This window comes from Miniopterus schreibersii, assembly GCF_964146895.1.
Source record: "Miniopterus schreibersii genome assembly, chromosome: 1".
In the NCBI taxonomy this organism is placed as follows: domain Eukaryota; kingdom Metazoa; phylum Chordata; class Mammalia; order Chiroptera; family Miniopteridae; genus Miniopterus; species Miniopterus schreibersii.
The window spans coordinates 100,333,094-100,360,675 of NC_138101.1; the positions used below are offsets into that span (position 1 = coordinate 100,333,094).

Genomic DNA, 27,582 nt, shown 5'->3' on the forward strand with positions numbered 1-27,582 from the left:
CCCCAAGTCAACAACCAATCAAAAGACAAAAAAGCCCCTCCCCCCAAAACAACCAAAAAACCCAGAACAAATAGAAAGCAGATAGTAAGATGGGTAGATTTAAACCTAAATATATCAGAAATTACATTAGTATAAGTGTAAATTTATAAATCCTCCAGGTAAAATGCAAAGACTGTCAGGCTGGAAAAAAAGGATACAAAATGGTTGAACTATAATGATGGAAAAAGATATACCATGCACATACTAACCAAGCGAATCTGACATAGTTTTAATATCTCACACAGAAGGAAGAAATAAATTAAAAGAACACTTCACTAATGGCAATAAATGGCTCAATTCACTAGGAAGATACAACTTCTACAATTTGTATCACCTAATTATATAACCCCATATATATAAATAAAATTGGCAGAATAAAAGGAGAAACAGAAAATCCACAATTGTGAGATATTTAACACATCTTTCTCAATTAACTGAGAAAACAATCATTAAAAAAAAATTAGTAAAGATGCCAAAGATTAGAACAGCATGGTTAATAAATATGACCTAGCTGATATTTAAAGAAATGTACTCCAAAACTGTAGAACAGACACTTTTTCCATCTATATATGAAACATTTATAGATTAAGCCGACCATTAATATGCTGGGTCATAAGGCAAGTTTAAACAACAAATCTCAAAGGACTGAGATAATTCAGAATACTATCTATGACCTTTAGGCAAATTAAGCTAGAAATCAGTAACAACAAAAAAATAACCCCGAAGACCCTTATGCTTAGAAACTAATACTTCTAAATAATGCATGGATGAAGAAATCACAATGGAAATTAGAACATACTGTGATGTGAAAGATAATGAAAATAATACAGAACAAAACTTTTTAGATTCAGTCAAAGCCATGCTTAGAGGGACCATTATTACCTTAAATATATATTAGAAAAGAGGTGGGGGGGGGGGATCAATGTACTAAGCTTCCATCCTCAACAACTCAAAAAGGGAACTGCAAATAAATCCCAAAGAAAAATAGAATGAAAAAACAGAGAGAGCGCACATATATAACAGAGGAGATCAATAGTCAAGGGCCCACGCATGAACTTACTCAGACGAGCTCCCTCTGAGCTCCAGCGCTGGGCAGCAGCTTGAAAGGAACCTGGGCCATTCAGAGAGGAACTAACTTGCCTGAAATCGGGGCGAGAGGTTGAGGGGCAGCTTTCTCCCAGACAGAAGAGGTGGCAGATGCCACTGCCCCTTAGACGAGCCCTCCCCCCACAGAGCCCGCAGGCAGGTGCCATGAATCTCCAGCACCTGACTCACACCTTTGGCCTCACCCTGGTGATACCGAGAGACGTCACCCCTCCTACTCGCAAGCTCATCCAAGCCATTTCCAGGGGCTTTTCTATGCAAGTGGCCTCTTTAGCCTCATGCTTAGGACTTTCCTAAAATCTCTCAATCAGCAGCTGGCCTCAGCGTGCCCTATACGTCTTGATAAGTGGCCCCAGGCCTGGCACTAGTGGCAGCCTGCACTGGATCATAGCTTGGCCTCTCCAAGCCCAGCGCAAGTACCAGCCAACTACAGTTTCCTATGTAGCTCATGCTGGGTGGCCCTGGGCAAGGCACAGGCAGAGGTCGACTTTGCACCTCCTGGGAGGCCCCAGAGACAGTGCATGTGGTGGTCAGACTCAACCACGCTGGATTACAACCCTACCATATCCACAAGTGAAACACTCAAGGGGAGCACTCAGTAAACACCAAAGCTCCACTGAAGAAAATTCTGCTCCATAGGGGTGTCTCCAGAACAACAGCTCTTTGGCTGTGGTTGCAGCTGGTCCTCACAGGGGACTGGCCTGGAGGTATATTCCTCCCAGTGATGCCAACAGCAACCAAGGCTCAACTACAACAGGACAGTGCACACAGCCCACAGAGGGGAGCATCTAGAAGGCCCAGCTCAGGTGACTGGGAAGGCTGAACCACTGGACCCTATAAGACACCTATTACACAAAACCACGCTACAAGTTCCAGGACACATAGCAGCTCTACCTTATACACAGAAACAAACACCTAGAAGCAGCCAAAATGTGGAAGCAAAGAAATGTCACAAAGAAAAGAGGAGAAGACATCTCCAGAAAAGGAACGAAATGAAATAGAGCCAAGCAAGCTACTAGATACAGAGTTCAGAATAATGGTTATAAGGATGCTCAAGGATCTTAGTTAGACTATTAAGGAAACTAGTGAGATCATCAATGACATAATAAAGTACCAATTAGAAATGAAGGCTACACGAACTGAAATGAAGAATAATTTACAGGGAATCAACAGTAGAGCAGAAGACACTGAGAATCAAATGAGCAATTTGGAAGATGAGGGAACAAACACCCAACCAGAAGAGCAAAAAGAAAAAATAATCCAGAAATATGAAAATAGTATAATGAGCCTCTGGGACAACTTTAAGAGGCCCAACATCCATATTATTGGGATGCCAGAAGAAGAAAGAGAGCAAGAAACTGAAAACCTATTTGAAAAAATAATTATAGAAAACTTCCCCTACCTGGGGAAAGAAACAGACTTACAAGTCCAGGAGCACAGAGAGTCCCAAACAAGAGGAACCCAAAGAGGCCCACACCAAGACACATCATAATTAAAATGCCAAAGGTTAAAGACAAAGAGAGAATCTTAAAAGCAGCAAGAGAAAAGCAGTTAGTTACCTACAAGGGAGCACCCACATGACTGTCAGCGGATTTCTCAACAGAAACTTTGCAGGCCAGAAGGGAATGGCAAGAAATATTCAAAGTGATGAAAAACATGGAACTACAACCAAGATTGTTCTACCTAGCAACGCTATCATTTTGAACTGAAGGTGAGATAAAGAGCTTCACAGATATGAAAAAGCTAAAGGAGTTCATCACCACCAGACCAGCACTACAGGAAATGTTGAAGGGTCTTCTTTAAGAAGAAGCTAATGAACAAAAGAATCTGACGAATAGATCCAGAGACACTGACGCATGCAACAGACGATCATATTTCAGAGGCAAGGGAGGTGGAGAGTGCAAAGAGATTAACCAAAGAAGTTAAATGCATATATGCATAACCCATGGACACAGTCAATAACGGGGTGAAGGCCTGAGGAAGGGGTAGGAGCGAGGTGGAGGGGGTCAATTGGGGGGGGGGGAAATGGGACACCTGTAATACTTTCAACAATAAAGATAAATTAAAAACAAACATACAAACAAAAAAAACTGGCTCTTGCCCGGCCGGTATGGCTCAGTGGTTGAGCATCAACGTATAATCCAGTATATCGAGGTTCAATTCCCGGTCAGGGCACATGCCCAGGTTGTGGGTTCGATCCCCAGCAGGGGACATGCTGGAGGTAGCCAATCAATGACTCTCTCATCACTGATGTTTCTCTCTCTCTCTCCCTCTCCCTTCCTCTCTCTGAAATCAATAAAGATATATTTTAAAAATAAATAAAAAGAAATCAATAAAGATATACTAAAAACACACACACAAAACCCCCTGATATTAATACAACTGATATTAATACAGATATTAGTAGAACTGAAAATCCTCTAGTCAGACTCTTCAAGAAAAAGAGAAGGCACAAATAACTACCATATATGAGATCATTAAATATTCTACAGGATGTTAAAAAGTTACATAGAATACTATAAACTTTTTGCCAGTACATTTCAAACTTTGGACAAAATAGGAAAAGTCTTAGAAAACTCCAGGACTACTAGGCTTCACAGGTGAATTCCATCAAATATTTAAGAACAATTGATAACGGAACCCTTCCCAATTTCCCTTGAGGTAATATAACCTTGATACCAGTACTGAACATGAACATTATAAGAAATGAAAATTACAGGTCAATTCTACTTGTCGATACAGATGTCAGAGAGTGAAGGAGAAAATCACAACAAAATTTTGAAAGCTGGATGAGTGATCAAATTCAAGAAGCTGAATCCTGAGCTGACAGTGGAAAAGTGAAGTAAATCAACATATACTATGTAACCCATAAAAAGCTAAAAAATAGCAGTACAAGGTACTGCCAGAAAAAGAGTTTAAGATGGGATTAAAAAGAGGAGGACTGGCTGGAAGTCTGATCAAGCAGCAGTTACTTCAGGTGGGAAGAAATTAACCAAAAAACTTATATGCATATATGCATAACCCATGGACACAGACAATAGTGTGGTAAAGGCCTGGGGTGGGGTGGAAAGGGTAAATGGGGGGAAAACGGGGACATCTGTAATCCTTTCAACAATAAAGATAAATAAATAATTTTTAAAAAGAAGCAGTTGCTTCCCTATATCTTCTTTCCAACTCTGAACATGGTGTAACTGTCCCTTCCACATCCTAATAGAAGGCCAGAAGTTAATTCTCTAGAAAGGATATAAAGAGGATTGATCTATGGACTAGGGAAAATGTGGCACAGTTATAAGTAGGGGTAACATATGTAAAACAAGGCAATTAAGTAAATGTATGAAAGAATGGATATTGAGACTCCCACCAATTATATCCACTGGGATCCCAAAAGTGACAACTAGGTCTTTTTATAAGCAAAAAAGAATCTTCTCTAGGAAATTAGACCAGCTGAAGAAGAAAAAAGCTAAAGACATCAAGAGTTCCACACAAAATGGCCCACACAGATCATTTTACAAGCCCAACCACCCATAGAGAACTCCCAACCAGCCTTTTAATGCTCTACTATAAAATGTGAGCAGACAACCAAGGATCACTAGACATTAGCGTCAAAGCTGGAGACAAAACCAACAAACAGAAAAAAACTTGGAGAGGACAGAAACCTGCAGGAAAAGGATACTAAATAAAATTTAATACATCCAAACTACTCTCAGTATGAAGAAACTAAAGAAGAAAGTTTTTAAAAAGTAACATTCAAAAAACCAAAACAGCTTAGATTAAAACATGATAGAAGAAATAAAAAAAATTTAAAAATCAGTGGAAGGACTGAAAGACCAAGTTGAGGAAATCCTTCAGAATATAAAACAAAATGGTAGAGTTGAAAATAGAAAATGCAAGAAAATTGGAGGACTGTCCAGGGGCTCCTGTATAAAAATAATAATAAAATAAGACTTTCAGGAAGAAAGCAAAAGAAAAAACAACCAACCACCAAAAAAAACCCAAACCAAAACAAAAAAAACCCCCAAACCAGAGAGCAGGTAGTTTTTTAAGAAATATGTCAAAAATTTTTCTCAGAAATGAAAGTTTCCAAATTAAAAAGACCCACAAAGTATCCAACATAATGGATAAAATCAATCCTCACCAACCTACATCACTGTGAAATTCTGGAAAACTGAGAAGAAGAAAAAGATCCACAAGTTTACAGAAAGAGAAAACAAGTTTCCTATAAAATATTAACTATCAAAATGACATGAGACTTCTCAAGACCAAACCTGGAAGTTAATACAATGTACAATACCTTTAAAGTCTTAGGAAAACAGTTTCAAACTAGAATATATACCCAAACTATTAATTAGGTATAAAAGTAAAATCATTTTTATACATTGGATATCTCCAAAACTTTACCTTCTAAGCACTCCTTCTCATTATGCTCCTATAGCTCATAATTTCATCAACAAAGAAAATGGAAGTTTGAGATCCAGGACACAGAATCCAACACAGAGCAGGATAAAGGAAACGTTCAGGATAACAAAAGGAGATCTTAAGATGCTTAAAATAACCAATCTAGAAAATGGTCAAAAAGCTCCAGAAGAGACTTCTGCAAGAAGATGATACTAACAGAATTCCAATGTGAGCACACTTGTAAGAGTAGAGGTGAATTAATAATATAAAAAATTTTAAAAAAGCTGTGACTACAATTTTAATATTTACAATAATGTTAATGCTGAATTGTGCTATAACTGTACTGGAAGGCTGGGTGGTGCATGTCTATGAAATTAAGCACTAGGGGAAAGAGTAAAATCTTCATCTTCCATAGTGGTAAGTCAGTAATATAGTGTAAAACAGAATAATTAAGAAGCAGCAATATAAGCATATTACTTAGAGAAATGGAGGTATATACCAAAAGAATCAGATAAAAGAGCTCAAAGTATAAAAGTTTCTTTGGGAAAGGAGGCAATAGGAGCAGGGGTAAAAAACTGGAGGGCTACTGGTTTTTGTAACAAGCTTTGCACAACTGCTTCATTTTTCTAAACAATGTGCATGTGTAAAAACTATATTTTAAAAAGGTAGAACACTTACCAATATACTTTTCTTGCTTTTTGAATAGAAGTAACTGTTTGGACTTCTTTTAAGGTTTGCTTTGTTTTCTTTTCTGCTGATTTGAATGCCTATTTATAAGAAAAGAGTTTTAAAATAATTTGTCGAGAATTTATATAAATAATATCAAGCCAGTGATAGGGCAAGAAATATATTTTTAAATATAAAAAAATAGCCCTAGCCAGTTTTTCTCAGTGGTTAGAGCACTGGCCGGTAGACGGAAGGGTTCTGGGTTCAATTCCCACCAGGGGCACATACTTCGGTTGCAGGCGATCCCGGGCATGCAGGAGGCAACCAATCGATGTGTCTCTCTCACATCGATGCTTCCCTCTGTCTGTCTCTCTCTCTCCCTTCTACTCTCTCTGAAAAGTAATGGAAAAAATATCCTTGGGTGAGGATTAAAAAAAATAATAATTTAAAAAAATTTTAAAAGAGCTTTATCTACATACACACACGAAAGTAATGAAGAAATAAAATTTTTGCCTTTAATATTAAACTAATTTAAGTCAAAGGTTTACTGTGTACATATATCTCCTCAAAACCTCCAAATTAAAAAGAGTATCATTCATTTACCAGATACTAAGTGCCTACCATACAACAGATTCTAGATTACATGCTGGGGACAAAACGGTGAACAAGACAAACTAAGTTCCCACTCCAGTGGGGTTTAGGAGAAGAGACAAATATAAAACATATAATTATTTAAATAAACATATGGTAAGTGCTTCTAAGGACGCCAAAATAAGAGAGTACAACAAGCAAACCTAATTTGTAATTGATTATGGTGAAAGAAGGTACTTCTGAGAAAATGGCATATAGGCTCGAAGCCTGAAGGATTGATGGAATTATCCAGGCAAAGAACAGAAAGAAGAGCACTATAAGCAAAAAGAAAAGGCCAGCTTGACCAGCAAGTAGTGATCACAGGGTAAAATGTCAAGAAATGAGGTTGGAGAGCTAGACAGAGGGCTAAGTCATGAGGGACACTCATTTAACAGATATTAATATGACTACGTTCCAGGCAATATTCTAGGGCTAGGACATAGCAATGAACAACACAGACAAAATCCTACTTTCATGCAATCCATATTCAAGAGAGAAGACAGCTAAATGTATGATGAGAGGGGGTGTTTTTTAAGAAGAAAAACAGAGTAAAGAGGGAGTAACTGAAGATACTATTTTCGTAAGAGTAGTCAAGAAAGGCCTCTCTGAAGTATCACATAAGTACACACATGAATGAGGAGAGGGATCAAACCACAGAAATTTTTAGGGAAGAGCATTCTTGGTAGAAAGAACAGCAAGTACAAAGGCTCTGAGAAGGCAGCTTGGATCATTGTTGCAGGAATAACTAAAATCCCACTGTAGCTAGAAAGAGTGTGCAACAGGAGAGTGTAGGTGATGAGATCAGAGGGGAGCAGATCCTATAGGATCTTATAGACCAGGAGAATGGCTTTGGATTGTCTTGAGTAACATGAAAAGCTACTGGAAGATTTTGAACAGAGAGAAATGACTTTATTATTCATTTAAAAATATCACTATGGCTGCTGTGTGACAAACAGACCATAGCAGGGAAAGGATAGGAGAGTAACCAACCCAGTAAGAGGCTACTGTTACACTCCATGAGAATACATGATGGAGACCTGGATCAATGAGAAGTGGCTAGGCTCTGGTTATACTCTAAAAGAAGAGCCAAAAAGATTTGCTGGTGGATATTTTATGGTTTAGGAGAGAAGAGTCCAGGATTATTCCAACATTTTTAATCTAAACAAAGGGAAAAATGAAGGTGCTATTTACTGAAATGGCAAAAACCAGGAAGGAGCAAGTTTGGGAAGAAAAAAAACACTGGAAATACATGTAAAGCAAAATTAAGTTTGAAAGGTATTTCTGGATTAGAAAATCTCAGTTAAACATAATAAATAAGGTCATAAAGAAAATAAGGCCAGTAGGAAAAAAACAGTTAACATTCACTCTAAGAAATACTAAGTACCTTTTCAGCAGCTTCAACAGTCTTTTGTGTTTTCTTAGCAGCATATCTCTTGTGATCATAATACCTAGAAAAACACAATTCTCTTAAATTTTAAGTAAAACCTCTATTCTTCAGTTTTCTATTTGTTATTTCTAATTTTATAGACTCTCAAATCATATAGAACAAGTTTTGTGCATTATGCCCCTTTGTTTTCTATGTTCCATATGAAAACCAAGTTGTAGAATGCACGTAAGATTTAAAAAAGAATTTGCTATTTGAAGTTTCCAGGAGAATTACTATTTTCAGAAATAGTAATTTCTGTATTCTTTCTTACAATAAATATAATTTAATACACAACCAAAAAAAGTATTTTCACCGCAAAGTATAGGCAGGCAAAATAATGATTTTTCTTACCCTTTAATACATAAGTTATTGCAGATAATATTTTACCTAAGACTTATACTTTTAAGACTCACTTTTTCGCATTGGCATATGCTGATAAGCTGAGATCAACATCAACAAGTAATGGCCTATTTTTCTGAGGCTTCTGTAGCTGTTTATTCTTTTGTTTTTTCTTTTTTCCTTTTGGTGGTTCAGTTTCATTTTTCTCAACACTGATGTCACCATCAACATCATCATCTTCCTCCTCTGATAATAAGTATGGATTTCTATTAAAAATATTCAATAGTATTTCACAAACGTCAATGACATCGCATTTTTATTTTCAATATTTTCTGAAATGAAATCATAAGTGGTTTACAGTATTTAAATAGTTTGTGTTACTTTACTATAAATTAATTTTTATCTGTATTGTAAAGGATAAATTTCCAAACAAAAGAAAAATTTTAAATGAATAGAGTGAACAATTAAATAGCAAAAAAAAAGATGAGCATTAACTGCTTAAATAAGAATTAAACTTAACTGCCCTGGCCTGTGTTTCTCAGTGGTTAGACTGTCAGCCCATGTACTGAAGGGTCGAGGGTTCAATCCCCGGCCCTGGTCCGGGCATGTTTGGGAGGTAACCAATCAATGTCTCTCTCACATCAATGTTTCTCTCTCGGTCTTCCCCTCCTTCCCTCCCTACTATTCTCCCCCCCCCCAAAAAAAAAAATCAATGGAGGATTCCAAGATGAGGCAGACTGAATGGAAGCTACATTGACACTCTCCCAGGACAAAACTGGAATTACAACTAAAATAGAGAAAAACCATCCTGAATAATGAACTGCAACTGAAGAGTACCTGGAAGACATCCTCAAAACCAAGGACAAAAAGTAGAGACTGCATAGAGACTAATAGGAAGTGCGAAAGCATGAGAGGGCTGGTCCAACTCCCACAAGTAGCAACTGAAGGGCGGGAGGGATATCTCAGCTGTGGAGGGTTCCCACTGAGAACTCTGGGGTCTAACCCCCAAGCTGGGCTTCCCAGCCCAGAGCACCAGGACTGAGAAAGGTGTCCACATAACATGTGGCTGTGAAAAGCAGAGGGGTTTCTGTCTGCCAGGGAGAGACAGCTGAAAATGCAGGCACCTTCTTAAGTGGCCAACATACAAAGTTTTGTGTGCAGCCACTCACCTAGAACTCCAGCAGAGGGAGGGGAGAGTGGACTGGAACTGTATGAGGAGAATCTAGGGTTGCAGCCTCTGGAGATATTGCTCAGAGGTAAGCCATGTGGATTCCTGTGCTGAGTCATTCCCTGAAACTGCAGAGGATATCCTTCTCAGGCAGACATTTACTTACCAAGCAGATTTTGCCAGGGGATGGGGGGGAAGCAATTGCCCCACCCTGTTGGAAAACCTCTCTCTCTAACCTGTGGAGTTTATACAGCCTGAGGCTTGTTAAGAGACTGAGTAACAATCAGCCTCTGGGTGCTTTGAGTCTTTGCCTGATTTGCTTCTGGACTCAGGACTTGGAAAAGCAGACCTTGGTGCACATCTTGGTCCTGTCCAAACACACCCAGTCCCAGCAGAGGAAACAAGCTGTGGAGTGTAGAAAGCTTCAAACACGGTACTCAGGGCCAGTCACAAACAGCATCTGACACTGGACTGCACCAGAGACCATCGAAAAGACTAGATGGGAGTCCTAGCAGGTAGCCAAACAGTAGCCAAAATGAAGAGATAAAAAAACAAGCCCTAAAGGAAAGAACAAAAGAATTCTCCAGAAGAACTAAATGAAACAGATAAGCAATTGATCAGACATAGAGTTCAGAATACTGATCATAAGGATGCTCAACAGCATGAAAAAAGAAATGGAAGCTATGAAAGATATTAAGAATGACATAGTAGAAATTAAAAAAAAACAAACATTGACAGGAATAAACAGCAGGTTGGGGAAGCTCAGGATCGGATCAGTAAATTAGAAGACAGGGTAGAAAAAAAAAATCACTCATCAGAGGACCAAAGAGAAAAAACAATTAAAAAACAGGACAGCTTAAGGGAGCTGTGGAACAACATGAAATGTAACAATATTTGCATCACAGGAATGCCAGAAGGTGAAGAAAGTGACAAGGTGCTAGAGAATCTGTTTGAAGAAATGATGTCATAAAAATTCCCTAACCTGCTAAAGGAAAAAGCCACACAAGTTCAGGAGGCACAGAGAGTCGCAAGCAAAAAGAATCCCAAAAGGCACAAGCCCAGACGCATCATAATTAAATTGCCAAAAATTTAAGACAGAGAGAGAACCTTAAAGGCAGCAAGAGAAAAGCAATCTGTTACCTACAAAGGAGCTCCCATAAGGCTGTCAGCTGATTTCTCACCAGACACTCTACAGGCCAGAAGAAAATGGCATGAAGTATTCAAGGTAATGCAAAGCAAGGATCTGAAACCAAGAATACTCTATCCAGCAAGGCTATCATTCCAAATAGATGGTGAAATAAATAGCTTCTCAGACAAAAAAATGCCAAAGGAGTTTATCACACCAAACCAGCATTGCAGGAAATGCTGTAATAAGAAGTTGAAATAGACAGAGAGGAACATAGGCATAAAGAAATAAAATGGCAATAGACAAGTACCTATCAATAATAACCTTAAATATAAATGGATTAAACACTCCAATCAAAGGACACAGGGTAGCTGAATAGATAAGAAAACAAGACCCAAATATATGCTGTCTACAGGAGACCCACCTCAGAACAAAAGACTCACACAGGCTAAAAACAAAAACAAAAAAAACTTCTGGAGGACTTTAAAGAAGAAATCAACAGCAATACAGTCACAATAGGGGACTTTAACACCCCAATGACTCACTGGATAGATCTTCCAGACAAAAGATCTACAAGGAAACAGTGATTCTAAATGACACACTAGATTGGATGGATTAAACTGACATTTACAGAACAATTCACCCCAAAGCTGCAGAATATACATTCTCCTCAAGTGCACATGGGGCATTCTCAAAGATAGGCCACGTTAGGACACAAAACAAGTCTCTATAAGTTCAAGAAGACTGAAATCATATCAAGCATCTTCTCCGACATTTACATCATTAAATACTATGCAGCTATAAAAAGAAGGATCCCTTACCCTTTGAGACAGCATGGTGGGACTTGGAGAGAATTATGCTAAATAAGCCAGTTAGAGAAAGACAAGTATCACATGATCTTACTCATATGTGGAATCTAATGAACAAAATAGATCCAGAATCTTAGAAGCATGGAACCAACCGATGAATATCAGAAGGAAGGCAGGGGTGGGTGGGGAGAGATTAACCTAAGAACTTATACGCATATATGGATAACCCATGGACACAACCATAGTGTGGTGAAGGCCTGGCAGGAGGGGCGCAGGGTGGAGGGGATCAATGGGGAAAAAGGGAACATCTGTAATACTTTCAACAATAAAGATAAATTAAAAAAAAAAAAAATCAATGGAAAAAAATATCCTAGGGTGAGGATTAACAATAACAAAAACCCCCACAAAAAATTAAATTTACCTTAGCAGCATTGTAACATGATTTGTTTGTAGTTTTAATTCTTTGATTGCATTTGCAACGGGGTCTCCTTGAGCTTGGGCTTCTTTCACAATTAACCCGATTTCTGTCCAATCTATCTGGTTGGCTAAAGCACTTCGAACAACCTGAATGGCTCTGTCAACTATTTGTAGATTCATTTCTATGAGCTCTCCTTTAAGTTTATCTATTTCCTTAAGAAATAAACCAAAAACATTTACTATAATGCCAGTTAAAGTTACCATTTTTGAAAAAGCATCTGAAAAAGCTAAACATAATACCTGAGCCTGCTGAAGAGCTTCTAATCTGTTTTCGTGATCCTTTCGAACATTATCTAATTTCTTCAATGCTTGTTTTTCCTGTTGTTGACAAAACAGATTTTTTTAAAAATTAGATTTCTTCCATCTCCCACATCTTCTCTCTCTTACCTCGTGAAACTCACTATCCTGCCCCGACTTCTGCCCTCTCAATGTTGTTATCTAGCTAGGGAGAGTTCCCCAGAGTCCACCTCCCCAGGTCTATCCTACTCCAAAGTGTTTCATACTCCAAAACTAATTCATGTCTAACTACCTCCCATTCCCTATTTGGAAGGTAATTTGCTTGCAGGTTACAATGTATGTAAAATATACTCCTAAAGCCTTTCCATTATTCAAGCAGGCAAAATTCATGGTATTTTTTTCCTATGGCAGAAAAGTAAAATTTGGGAAAATGCATTTGTCGCCAAAAGTACCAAAACTGCTTCTTATTTTATTGCTGCCTTTAATTTTCTTAGCATTATTGCTAGTATTCTACAGAATTTCTCCTAAATTAATAACACAAAGGGTCATGGTAGTTATTTGACCTTCTATCTAGCATTTTATCATACATAATTTACACTTAGATTATTGATCTGGAGGCAAATTTTCTAACAGTAGTAACAGCATCGCCAATTAATGAATGAATGCTGAATGTAGCATTAAAAATTTTGAATTATAAAATGGTGACTATTAAAAGAATGCAAACTGATTACTAAAATAATTCATGGGTATTCTAATGCACATAAAAAACATGTCACTGCTAAATACCTATTTACTAGCTAAAGTGCTGCCGGTATGTGGCAATCACACTAATTAATTTGACCCATCTGCTTTGAAATTGTGCTTTGTTAATTATTTTAAAAGTGAGGGGCAGCGGCAGATATAAGAATTCTCATAATTATAAATTTTGCACACACATTTTAACACTTTATTAATATTTCTGAAACATCACATCCCCTTCAAATCAAAAGTTATTGTGGCCAATTCCTGAAACTGTTCTTCAGCAAATGTTCCAAAAACATGGTCACATTTGCTGGGAAGTGTTCCCCTTGATATTTCCAGTACCCACCCGGCACCATGCATAGTTGTCAGAATATTACTATATTTCCTCTGCTGTACCTCCTCATGACTATTTTGTAACTACCAATTTGTACTCCTTAATCCCTTCATCTCTTCCACTAGTACCCAGCGCCCTTCTCCTCTGGCAATCATCAGTCGGGTCTCCATACAAAGCATATTAAAGGCCTAGTTTAAAAGTTCACTTTAAAGTAACAGTTTAATGATAAACAAAAATACTCATTTGTATAGAAAAAACTTTTCCCTCTCCTTTGAACCTTCTCAAAACAGTATTCCCTTAACAGTAAAATTTAGAAGATTTGGGTTGCCGTAATAAAGCAAATCATACTAGGGTATAAATAACAGACCCCATCTTCTCACTGTATTTTCCGTTTTAGAGAATACCCAATATACTGAGGGAACAAATGAAGGTATACTTTTAACACTGAGACCGCTCCTGGACCTTTATTAATAAACCAGGAGACCATGGCATTCCCACACCCTTTTGAAAGGCTACCCAGCAAACCACACTAAAGCTAGTTGGTTTAATATAAACGTTTTCAATAATACCATACCTGTTGTAAAGCTTTTAAGTCTATTTTCTGACCTTCGATCTTGGAATAAAATTCATCCACGGCCTTATTAAAACAAACAAAAACAACTAGTTGGAAAAAAAGATGATCTCTACTTCAACTTGCATAAATAGAATTTTTGAGTCCATTTGAACAGATCCCTAGTAAATGTATTCTATAGCTAAATAATCAAGAACCAAATTAAATTCACATTTTTGATCCTTTATCTTGAAGTAAAATAGCAAAAAATGTTTCCAACAGTTTGTATCTATGACTGCATTGTTCCATAATGCTGATTCATAGTGACTGTAAAGTAAAATTATTCGTAATTTCTCAATCAAAGCAAGTTGGTATTAATGCAATAACACATATTGTGCTAACTGATCAAAAAATAGAATCTGAAACCCACCTTGTCAAACGATTCAAATTCTATATATGGACATTGTGAATGTTGAGAAAACAAGAAAGGATGAAATTCCTCATACCTGTAAAACATATTTATTATATCACATTCAAGAACAGTAATAAACATCTATAACAAACTGACCCATGCCTACATGCTTACGTGAGTATGTCTTCAGTTGGTTTATCTACTTCCAGGCTTGGTTTTATTTCTCTTTTCTGAATGATATATCCCTATAAAAATCCAACATAAAACTCATTTCTATTCATAATTAACAAAGATTTACTTTTCATGACTGATATTAATTTAACTTATAAAATTTTCAAGTTATAAATTATCAACTGCATTTGTCTATTGATTGTATTACTTCTCAAAATGATTCTTTTTAGACCCAAAGTATTATCAGAAAACACTGGTTTATTCACATGCACAAGAAAAATCAGGGAATAAAGGAAATAAAAACTCATGTTTTGATAAAATGGTGGGATTAAACACCCACATTTTGCTTCTTCCCATTTTTAGATGCTGTGCAATTTAAATATGCCAAAAGCACTGCCAGCAGAAAAACTCTTAGATTCAGATTCACTTTGTTGATAGGAGATTTTAATTCATTTAAAAAACTGGGCCTGGCTGGTGTGGCTCAGCGGTTAAAGCACTGTCCCACATACCCTAAGGTCTCAGGTTCCATTCCTCGTCAAGGGCACACACCTGGGTTGCAGGTTCGATCCCTGGTCCGATCGGGAGGCAACCAATTAATGTGTCTCTCTCACATTGATGTTTCTCTCTCTCTCTCTCTCTCTCTTTCTCCCCCCTCTCCCTCTCCTTCTCCCTCTCCCTCTCTCTTCTCTCCTCCCCCTTCTCTAAAAATCAATGGGGGGAAAAAATATCTCCTTGGGTAAGAATAAAACAAAAACAAACAAAAAACACTAGGCAGGTAGTGTTTTGGACTGAATTTAGCTATAATTAATCATCACCGTCTCTGAACTTTTCTGGTAAGTTATACTTTGAATAGGGAAGGAAACCATAAGATACGAGATAATTCAGAGGATATTTAACTATTAAGGAATGTAAATCACCACATTTTTTTAAAAGTGCTAGAAAATGAAAATGTGCTTCTCTATCTAAAATTAACCTAAGGAGCCCGGACGGGCGTGGCCCAGCTGTTGAGCATCAACCTAGGATCCAGGAGGTATCAGTTCAATTTCTGGCCAGGGCACATGCCCAGGCTGTAGGCTCAATCCCCAGTTGGGGACATGCAGGAGGCAGATGATCAATGACAGCCCTTTCATCATTGGTGTTTTTCTCTCTCTCTCCCCCCCCTTCCCTCCTCTCTCTGAAATCAATAAAGATATATTAAAAAAAAAAAATTAAACCTAAGGAAAAATATTTTTAAGTTCCTCATCTTTTCTGGAGGGCTGACACTTACGTGACCTAGTACTTTCTATAAAAGGAAAAAAGCAAAAAAAAAAAAAAATTTACAAATCAACAGCAATTAAAAAAAAAAAAAAAAATTCTACCCTAGCCCTGGCCAGGTGGCTCAGCTGACTGGAGCGTTGTCCTGTGCACCAAAAGGTTGCAGGCTCGATCCCTGGTGAGGGCATGAAGGGGAGGCAACAGATCGATGTTTCTCTCACTCTCTTTTTCCCCTTCCCCTCTCTCTAAAATCAATGAAAACATATCCTCAGGTGAAGATTTTAAAAAATTAAAAGCAAAACAAAATAAAAAACTACCCTAGAATAAGCATATTACAAATCTCAAATTTCCAAACTAAAAAAAAAAAAAAAATTACAAATACTGATCTTTAATGAACACTTAAATTCTAAAAATATAAACAATAAAACCACAACAATATACAATAAGTATATGTGCTGCTACCTTTCCACTGAAGTTGGATGTTGTTTTCATATAGTCTTCTGCTTTCTGCAGACAAACAAGTACTTTTTCAATATCTAAGGAGAATAAAAAAGGAAAGGAGTGGCAATCAAGATGCAATTAACAATTATACAACTATGCAGAAAACAAGACAGTGTTTATAAAATAGGAAGTGTTCAAGAAAAGTAAATAGTTATTTCATGTTTGTTTTCAGCATATGTAAATAAGGATGTTTTGGTCAGCTTGTTGGTGCAATAGCTTTTATTAATTCCATCTTGCCCCTCATAATCTGAAAGGCACTTTGTTCATATTCTAAGTTTCCATATATATTTGGGCCTGTTTCTAAATTCTTTATACTTCCTCTATTTTTTTATTATCCTAATCTGGCAGTTAAGCTAGGTTCCCTTAAATAGTTACAAAAGCCTAACATATGTAGCCACACTATAGTACTTACAGAATTAAAATGCATGAATGCTGATATTTCTAGACACACTCCAGGTTCTGAGTCTGAGGGTAAATAACTCAACTCCTTCAAGCCTTGTACCAAAGACTATCTCAAGATCATTAACCACTTCAAAAATTTACGGGTAGAGTCCTGGCCAGTATGGCTCAGTCGGTAGGAGCAGTGTCCCGTCCACTGAAAAGTCCTGGGTTTGATTCCCAGTCAGGGCACATGCCTAAATTGTGGGTTCAGACCCAGTCCTGGTCAGGTGCGTGTGGGAGGTGGCTGATGGATGCTCCTCTCTCACATCGTTTCTCTCTCTCTCTCCCCCCCCGCTTCTCAATCTCCCTCCCCCTCTCCCTAAAAGTCAATGAAAATGTCCTCAGGTAAGGATTACAAAAAACAATTCAGGGGAAATGGAGAATATTCGAAAGTTGAAAGGCAATTAAAGTAGGTCAAGAGATTGAACTACATGTTACTAGGGATAAAACGCCATTTTAGAGTAGGAAGCCAGGAATACCACATGGATAGAACACTGACAGGTCAAATGTTTTTAAGTATAGAATTACCTGCTCACATATTACTTTCTCAGAGATAATTTTCATAGTTTTAAAAAAGGAAATAAAAATGGACAAAATTTGTACCATGCAGACATACCTTTACTTTCAAATTTTTCATCCACTTTGACATTGCCAGAGAATCCACTTTCTATAAGACAGTGTTCAATGAGAGCTGATCCATAGGCTACAAAAGCAGAGGGTATTATTTTTAGTATTTTCCTATAAAATTTAACATTCAAAATATAATACAAATTTATATCCAATATAGGTGATCTACTCAATTACAGTAGCTAGTGAAAATAACAATTAGTTTACTTATTTTGAAATGTTATTAGAAATGACAATTCAAGTACTTAATTGAAATTTGAAACTACAAAATTGTACGTCAGTGCGAAAGTTATAGGAATCTAATGAAATTTAGCTACATATAAAAAGGATTATAAACTAGGAATGTAAGGTTGGTTTAGCATCCAAAGATTGGCTAATGTAATATACCACATTAATAAAGAAAAAATTTAAAAAATCCAAACTTACAAATTTTATGCATGCTATACTAATCGTTGGAAAATTCTAAAGATAACTTTTTAATGAATTCTAATTTCGGTCATGTTAACTAATAATATGAGAAAAAGAGTTAATTTCCTAATGCTCAGTAATCACGGGTACCTGCCTGCTCATATGTCCTTTTCAGATTCCTTATTATAGGGGTAAGTAATGATTTTCTCAAGCATGAAAGTTCTTGGATTTTCTTTACCCTGTTATCAAAAGTACCTGTCATCCTGGGATGCCCTGACACCCACTAATAAAATTCAAAAACAAAAACAAAACACACAAAAAACTAAGTGGTTATTAAACCGAAGATTCACATTGGGGAAAAAAAAAGATTTCTTAGAATACTATAGTTATCACTAAAGTGCTAAATAACATACTATTAGTTAACATAACTGTACTGCTTTTAAATAAAATCTAACAGATAAAGGTCAAACTTCATGCGGTATGACAAATTTCTCTCTCCTTAAAAACAAACATCATTTACACAAAAGATCATTTTAAACTCCTTTCTACAGTTATCAAGAAGTCCTAATTTTCTACTAGAACTATAGAAGACTTAAATATATTCCTGAAAACTATACTATCTTGCAAACATTTCATTGCTCTGTGTAGGATTACTCACGAAGTAATGGGTTAAGAACTCTCTTTAGTAGTTCACCCCTAGGTGCCTTGGTTATTATTTCAGTCAGTCTGTAAAACAAAATTGACATACCTCTTACTATCTTATATTTAATAATCCTTACAGCAATATTTATATTCATAATACTTTCATACATCAATTTGCCTGATCTTCAACTATTCTATTTATTCAAGGTTGGTAAGTTGTTAAACAGCAGACTGGGACCTAAAACCAGGTGTTTTAAGAAAAATCAATATATATATTTTTTTAATCCTCACCTGAGGATATTTTCTCCATTGCTTTTTAGAGAGTGGAAGGCAGAGAGAGAGAAACACCGATGTGAGAGAGATACATCAGCTGGGTGCCTCCTGCAAGTGCCCTGACCTGGGCCAGGGATCAAGCCTACAACCAAGGTATGTGCCTTGGCCTGAATTGAATCCGGGACCCTTTAGTCCGCAGGTTGACGCTCTAACCACTGAGCCAAACCGGCTAGGGCTCAATACTTTTTCAACTAAGTCATATTGCTTATCATCAATGTGCTCATATATGATATGAAAGAGACATTTTTATATAACAGTTAAATGTTAACACCTGAAATGGCTTTACCTAATTAAGCATTTAATAAGAACTCGGATGCTGTGGGCTTTTGTAGTCCCCAGATTAGCAGTGAACTTGTTAGAAATGTAAATCCTGGGTCCCACACCAGATCCAGTGATTCAGAAATCTGTTTTATCAAGCCCTCCAAACAATTCCAATGCATGCTAAACTTTGAGAACCACTGCTATAGCCTTTGGTCAGCAAAGCCTTCAGCCAGAAGAGAATAGCTACAATTAGCCCCATACCCCATCCTGCTTCCTTTTCTTAGCTAAACCAGAATTTCTCTTTTTGTATTCTGCCCAAGATACCCATCTTTCTTAATCACAGAAAAGCTGGTAAGTCCCCTGACTTTACCAATAAATCATAAACATCTGAAATAACACCAAATTTAGATTAAAAAGACATACACCTGCTATGCTCAAGTAAGGCTTAATTGCTTACATGCACATTTATGTAGTTCAAGCAATCCAAATTCAATTGTTTTATGCAAGTAAACAAAGTATTTTCTTATGACAGTTCTTTCATATTCTTACATATGGCCTATTTTACCTTTTAATACAATATGAAATGAGTTTATAAACAAAACATGTTACCTCTCCAAGGTAAGCAACGGTTCAACAGCTCTAGCGTGATCAACTGGGTAGTGTTCACGAACAGCAAATTTAACATCATCTGATTCATCAGTTCGAAATCTTAGGATATTTAAAATTAGGTATTCATAATCTGTAAGAACAATGTTCCCCTGAAATAGAATAAAAAATAATTTAATGCTTTTCCCAAATCATTCTTGAAACTTAAAAATTGAGAAAGAAAATGTAGGCTCTTTAAAAACCTAATCTAGGCTATAGAAATGAAGTTACAGAAAGCATCTGACCTTGATGAGCGCCAGCTGAACTTACTGCTGCACTTTCATGAGGCAGGTCTACATACACTGTATCTTATTAAGAAAAACAGATACATATTTCAGAAGCCAAGCAATATCAGAGATATTGTTAATTCAGTCCCAGACCACTACAATAAAGTAGTAGAGTGAGTTGTAATCTTTTTGCTGGTGGAAGGTCTTGCTTTCAAGTTGCAAAAAAACCTGGTATCTGTGAAGTGCAACAAAACAAAGTGCTATATCAACTGCCTGTCACATGTGCCCCAACTGGGGATTGAACCTGCAACCTGGGTATGTGCCCTGACTGAAAATCAAACCCACCACCTTTTTGTTTCCAGGAGGACCCTCCAACCAAGCTACACCAGCCAGGGCGAATTGTGTCTTTTAATAGCAGTAGTTATGTGGCAATAAAGACAGTGATACCCTTCGTCCAAGTAATTTCACACTTGGTAATGTTGCCTAATGTAATAGCTCAATAAAACAAAAAACTATATGCTTAAAGGTATTCACTGCAGTTACTTACAATAAAAAAAAGAAACAGCCTAAATGTAAAAATTGGGAAAACTGTTAAATAAATTGTGATATACAACATTAGCTGTTAACTTATGAATACTGTGTTAAAAAAGTAGGAAACTATATTGTTAGGTAAAAAATAGCAAGACAAAACAATTCTGTATCCTTGGAAGTAGAAGGCAAATATAGAGAAAAATTAAAATTTATTAAAGAGTTAGAATTAAAAGGACCTTTTAAAATTTAATATTGTTACATAATCTTTCCAACCAAAAGAACCTAAAGAAAATAAAACTGCCCAAAGGATACAACCTTTCAAATTGATTACAGTGAATGCAGGCATTATTGCATAATTAAAAGAAGCATCCATGAAAATAGTCATAAATGCCTTAGCAACTAACTAGAAGTTGGTCACAGAAGATGGTAAAGTAGGCCCAATCTCTTGAGGAATAACAGTTTACAAGATAAATGGCTTCAGTAGATGGGAACACCATTCACTTGAGATAAAGATAACTAGAAGTTACTAGGTGTTGAAAGAGTGGTACATACCTACTGCTAAAGGATCTGACTTCAAAGCAACCATGCATTTTAAATTTTAAACATTTATTTAACTTAAAGAACAAAAAGTTAACTGGAGAAGGAAAGCAAAGGTCTAGGAGAGAAGTCCATACAGTGTCTTGTTCAGGAAGATGTGACTTGAAAAACAGACCTGGCTATAGAACCTAGCACATAGAAGGTGCTCAATAAATGTCTATTGAATCCAATTGTGCCGTTATCCAGAACATCTGAAAGATTCTGGCAAGGCAGTTACTTCCCTGAAAGGGTGTTCCTTAAACCAAGGTTTCCTAAAAGTGTTCTATAAGATGGTTCCCCCTACTCCCATCAAAAAAAAAAATTCAAAAAGATTTCTGGCCCAGCCAGCATGGCTCAGCTGTTGAGCATCAGCCTATGATCCAGGAGATCAAGGTTCGATTCCCGGTCAGTGCACATGCCTGGGTTGCAGGCTCAAATTTTTGACTATGGGACTCATTTTTCTAGGCACATCTATTACCTTATGGAAGTGGTGTCCAAGGAAAGTATTTTGGGAAATAACTGTGCTTGACTGAGATGTACACAATAAAGTACTTTCTGATCGCAACTTACTCTCTTCAGTCTTTTCTACTGGAACCTCCTTATTACAAATTAATAAATTAACGTTCTGAAATGAATTTGAGTAACAATAGCCTCTTTACCCAAGGCCTGGTCCATTCTAGATAAACCATACATCAAAATTCCAGACATGAAAGCTAGAAGATCAAACCCTAGTATAGACACCAGAAGAGCAATCTTCAGGATCAACTCTAACCATCAACCAACCTACCTCTCTTGGTATCACAGTGAGTATGAAAACTCCCAAGCACATATAAATACTTAATATCTATTCCAAACTCATCACCGACTGGACGATTGGAACCTAGACTGTACGAATGCCAATTGCTCAGGGACTTCAAAATAGAAAGGTCTTAAATGCAATGGGGCATCCCAAACTCAATCCTGGAACACAAAAAGGGCTTAACTAGAAAAACTGGTGAAATCCAAATAAAGTCTGTAATGTAATTAATACTAATGTACCAATGTTAATTTCTTAGTTTTGACAAATGTACCATTGTTATTGAAGATGTTAACATTAAGAACTAAATGGCCCGGCCGGGCATGGCTCAGCGGTTAAGCTTCAACCTAGGATCCAGGCGATCAGGGTTCGATTCCCGGTCAGGGCACATGCCCAGGCTGTGGGCTGCAGCTGATCAATGACTTTCTCATCATTGATGTTTCTAGCTCTCTCTCTCCCTCTCCTTTCCTCTCTCTGAAATCAATAAAGATATATTTAAAAAAAATAACAAAAAACTAAATGAAGGGTATACAGGAACTTCCTGTATTATCTTTGCAACTTTTCTATAAATCTAAAATTATTACAAGATAAAAAGGTTGTTTAGATTTTTAAAATAACAAAGATTACACAAATTTATTCATGCTATGGAAAGAATTTTTAGATATTAAGTGCTAAGTTTAATTTGAAAAAGGAAAGGCCCATGCCTGACATATAAGCCTAAACTTAGAATGCAAGCATAAGTAGTTCCCCCTTATCCGCAGGCGGTAAGTTCCAAGACTCTTAGTGGATGCCTGAAACTTCGGACAGTACTATACTCTATATTTACTGTTTTTTTCCTATACACACATACATTTTCACTTAAAGGAAGCATTTTTAAGACTTCTCTCTGGCATATGTGAATTGTCAGCAGCATCACTATTATTGTGCTTTGGGGCTATTAAGTAAAATAGGGTACTTGGACAGAAGCCCTGTGATACACGACAGTCAATCTGATAACAGAGATGGCTACATATACAGCATGAATACTTAGGACAAAGGAATGATTCACATTTGGGGGCGAGATGACAGAATGGGAAGGCACACACGATTTCATCATGCTACTTAGACTGGTGTGCAATTTAAAACTTATACATTTTTTCTGGAATTTTCCATTTAATATTTTCAGACCATGGTTGACCATGGGTAACAGAAACCAAGGAATGCAAAACAGCAGATAAGAGGTAACTACTATATTGACCTAAACCTAAGGCATGCTTGCAATTAGTTAAATTTGAAAGATTTTAACCTCAAATGAAAATTTTTTTCATTTTTTTGTTGGGGGGAATGGGGCAGGGCAGAAAAAAGGGACCATAAATAGGACACTAGACATGCTGCATTTGTATAAGGAATTGGTAGTAGTAGTAAGTAGAAGTAGTAAGACCTTCAATTTTAATTCTAAGTAATTATATACTGAGAATATATTCATGTACTACTAGATAATCCCAAACACTGTCCTACTGAGAAATAGAAAAACTGAACAAAATATACAAAGCATGCCTTTCAAATAATAAAAAAATGCAAACTAGGCAGTAAACATTTACAGGACCAAAATCTAAGAGAAGAAAACTCAGGAAGGTGAGTCCCACACTTGGGGGTACTTTCCCCCTAGGATCATTTGTCTAAATTTTTAGAGACTCACAGGACAACTAAGCTGAATAAAAATTGGAGTTCAGGGCCCAAATGAAAAGTACCACGGGTGGTGGTGGTGAAGGATATCCTGGTAAGTCCAGCTATAAGTAGTGACCTCAAAAGTAAACATCCCAGAGGAAGCAGTGAACTGGAAATATACCCACTTTCTCCAGGCCAACTTCTAATCATTTCAGTTCCTGACTGAAGCAAGGTTATCTGGGATTACTTGAGCCCTTAGCTACCTGTCAAAAGCAAACAAATATCTTCTTTAAATGAACACAACATTATTCCAGGTCTCACAGTATATTTTTCCTACTCAACGTCTGCACACAATAAAATAACCAGGCATGTCAAGAGACAAGACAATGTAATTTAAATCAAAGGAACAACAGACCATAAAAACAGATACTCAGAACGCATAGGTATAGACGACAAAATGGTGCTGACCAAAGGGGAAAGGTAGGGGGAGGGCAAAGCGGGTAAAGGAGGTCAAATAGACATGGTAATGGGAGAAAACTAGACTTTGGATGGGAAGCACGCAATAGAGTACACAAATGTTGAATTATAATCTTGTACATCTGAAAATTATATATTATTAACTAATGCTGCCCCAATAAATTTAAGAAAACAGACACTTAGAGGTGTCAGATAATAGAGCAATTCCAAATGATGCCATGTGATTCTTGTCTGATAGTAATAAATTAGTGAACTGGAAGGCAGGTCAAAAGAAAATATGGTTGAATTTCCCAAAACTGATTAAAAACACCTAGTCACAGACTCTAGAAGCACCATGCCCCAGTAAGATAATTACAAAGAAACACTCAACTAGGCACATCATAGCAAAACTGCTAAAAACCAAGGACAAAAATGTTAAAGCATCCAGACAAAAGGGCCAGGCAACCTTCAAAGCAACAATATGTATGACACTAATTTTAACAGAAACAATGGTGGCCAGAAGACAATATATTATTTTTGTAACTGTCAAAAATTTATCTAGTTAATGGCAAAACTGGTCTTAAGAGAAATGAAGTAAGTAAAGTATTTATAGTGGCTAAGAGAAGAATATTGTATAAGATTGTCAATTTAGGGTAATAAAACTGTAACCTTCGGATGTATTTTTTTCTCTGGACAGATATAATCTGAATCTCTACTGAATGAGATTTTCATTGCTATTATGTAAGAATTTACATAATAGCAATGGTATCAGTTTTGCATTGGTATCAGTTTTTTACATGTTAAAGTCTACCTTTATAGAGTTGTAAAGAGGCCTAACAATATAAATAGCAAATCAAAAATACACATCCCTAGAGGAAAAAGTAATCCTCAGGAGTGCATGCTAGACAATACCCAGCAGTATACTACAGTGACATTTTGTCTTTTTTGTCTCTTTTCAAATTTTGGATAATTTTTAACAGTCCCCTCTCATAATCATAACATCTTAAAATGATTCTTGATTACATGTATATACACACACAAGCTACTTTCATTGTTTCTTGGCTTGATTTATTTACATTGGTGCAGCAAGAAATGTTAATTAACATACATAAATCTTCTTGCACTGCAGTCAGAAAATCTAGAGCCACATGGTATTAAGCAATTACTAAAGCCATAATAATCACTGCTGCCTGGAGAATTCTAAAAATTTGGGATTTTATTTTCAAAAGTTTCTATTATTCCAGAGATTTAAAAATTATTTGCCCTCAATTCAAAGTTATGAAGCCAAACAACAAAAAAAGTATCACTACCGGTTTTGTCTCTTGCAAATGTAGCTTTAATGTAGGTAAATTCCTATAAGTGTAGGTAAACTCCTCTATTCAAGTCACTCAAACAAGCAGAAAGTGACCTTATGACCTGTAGGCTAGGATCCTACATGCCACAGAATAGGTACCAGAGCAGGTCGTCAGGAAGACTTTGTGAACAGTGGTTCTACATAAAAGTATAACCTTTATTCTTTAATGATGAGCTCATCATACCTAACTAAGATTTTATTCTCAAATATGACACTATAGGTATGACGCTGGTTGCATAATTTGCCTAATTATATCCTCGTAAAAGGACAAATTCTTATTGAATTTTCGTAAATATACATATTTCCATTAGCAGTAAAACAAAACAAACAAAAAAAATCTTAGTAAAAGGCATTTGTTCCTAAATTCTAAGCAATCAATGAGAGCAAACTACCATTTAAAGAATGTCACTTCAACTTGTAAAAATGCAGCCTATTAAATTAAAGGTCAAAGAAAAGTAAAGGGCTTTATCATATAACCACCATAAAAATAATGGCAACAATATTCTGAAACAAATAATCACAATTAGATTCTTTCTAGTTTATTCAGTCCTGGGTAATTAATCTACTTTCCTAGACCATAGGTTAGCACTCTATTTTCATGAAAGCATCTGCTTCTAGATTAAAAAGAATCTCTCAAATCCTAGTCCAGTACCCTGATACAGCCTGGCATCTGTCTAAGCAGTATCAGCTCAGACAATATGAGTCTACTGAGCAGGAGTCAGCAAACTTTTTCTGTAAAAGGCAAAAGAGTAAACTATTTTAGGGTTTGTGCAATACATATGGTCTCTGTTGCTTTTTTTTAAAGAGCCCCTTTAAAACATAAAAACCATTCTTAAGTTCAAAGGCTTTACGAAAACAGGCCACAAGCTATAGTTTATCAACTCCTGTTTAAGAGTATCTGGTATGTCCTTCCACTAAGGTTCTGAGACTGCCTTCTTTGTTGAAAATCAGTTTATAATGACAAATGACAGAGATGAAACAGATTAGTAATTGCCAGGAGAGAGGGATGGTGGCAAGAAGAGGAATGGGTGTTACAGGGGTATCACAAGGAAGAGCTCTGTGGCAATGGAAGAATTCTACATCTAGTGCTGTGGTGGTTACATGAATGTATAAATGTGGTAAAATGCATAGAACTATATGCATACATTGTTCCAACATCAATTTTCTGACTTTGATATTATACTATAATTATGTAAGATGTAACAACTGAGGGTAACTGAGTATAGGCTATACCAGAATTCTCTGTTCTATCTCTGCAACTTTCTATTATTTCAAAACTAAACTTTTTTTTTTTTAATCTTAAAAGAGGCTATCACACAAATTTTAAAAATTAACCACCACCTGAAATCACATACAAAATCAACTCCAGGTGGGCAGCAGCTCCAGCTGCCGTTGCCTGCAGGGAAACGGCAGAAAGATGGTTAAGGGAATCACTGGCAAAGAGAAGCACATAGACAGTTACACAAGTGCAAGGATCAGCAGCTGGTCTCCCTGCCCCTGTACCACACCCAGGTCAGTAATTAATACAGGTATGTTCGTTGTGTGATAGTTCACTAAACTGTACACTTATCATGTGATACCTCTAATAAAAAGCTTAAAATTACTGCGAACATGCTGTAAAAACACCCATAAAAAGAACTAAAAACACTTACCTCCACATTATTTTAAAAATAATAAAATGTTATTTTATTTTAATAATAAAATGGCATTCTATTATTTGGGTCTCCCTTAATTATTTTACCTAACTCTTATTCAAAGACATTTTGAAGTTCAAGTTTTAACTGTAATAAGCACTATGTTTCATTTGCTTATGATGAATTACCAGAAGTGAAATTCCTGGGTCAAAGGTCATGCAAATAAACATTAAAAATCATGTTACAGCCTGGCCACAGTGGCTCAGCGGTTGAGCATCGACCAATGATACAGGAAATCAAGATTTGATTCCCAGTCGGCACGTCCTGATTGTGGGTTTGATTCCCGGTAGGGGGCGTGCAGAAGGCAGTAGAGATCAATGACTCATCACTGATGCTTCTCTCTCTCCCTCTCCCTCTCCCTTCTCTCTGAAATCAATAAAGATATATTAAAAAAAAAAAATCATGTTATATACTGTCAAATAATCTTCTGAAAATGTTATCTACCCTTGTTCCTCTACATTCTTGTTAATACTGGTAACTGTCAAACTTTCTGATTGCTTATATACATATTGACTGAGAAGACAAAGGGGAAAAATACCTTGTTCTTATTTTTCAATAATTCATG

The 27,582-nt window shown here is 36.6% G+C and overlaps 1 protein-coding gene across 1 annotated transcript in view; it reads right to left on the bottom strand.

The window, feature by feature from the left end:
- Positions 1 to 27,582, bottom strand: part of NEMF (nuclear export mediator factor) — a 59,213-nt gene that overhangs the window by 24,936 nt on the left and 6,695 nt on the right. The window contains exons 5-16 of the mRNA XM_081128190.1: positions 19,701 to 19,849; positions 18,514 to 18,581; positions 17,437 to 17,523; positions 16,341 to 16,414; positions 14,628 to 14,698; positions 14,472 to 14,547; positions 14,066 to 14,128; positions 12,420 to 12,497; positions 12,124 to 12,332; positions 8,674 to 8,865; positions 8,219 to 8,282; positions 6,217 to 6,305 (exon numbers count right to left, since the gene is read on the bottom strand). Coding sequence (XP_080984316.1) covers positions 6,217 to 6,305; positions 8,219 to 8,282; positions 8,674 to 8,865; positions 12,124 to 12,332; positions 12,420 to 12,497; positions 14,066 to 14,128; positions 14,472 to 14,547; positions 14,628 to 14,698; positions 16,341 to 16,414; positions 17,437 to 17,523; positions 18,514 to 18,581; positions 19,701 to 19,849 — 1,220 coding nt within the window. The remainder of the gene's footprint in view (positions 1 to 6,216; positions 6,306 to 8,218; positions 8,283 to 8,673; positions 8,866 to 12,123; positions 12,333 to 12,419; positions 12,498 to 14,065; positions 14,129 to 14,471; positions 14,548 to 14,627; positions 14,699 to 16,340; positions 16,415 to 17,436; positions 17,524 to 18,513; positions 18,582 to 19,700; positions 19,850 to 27,582) is intronic.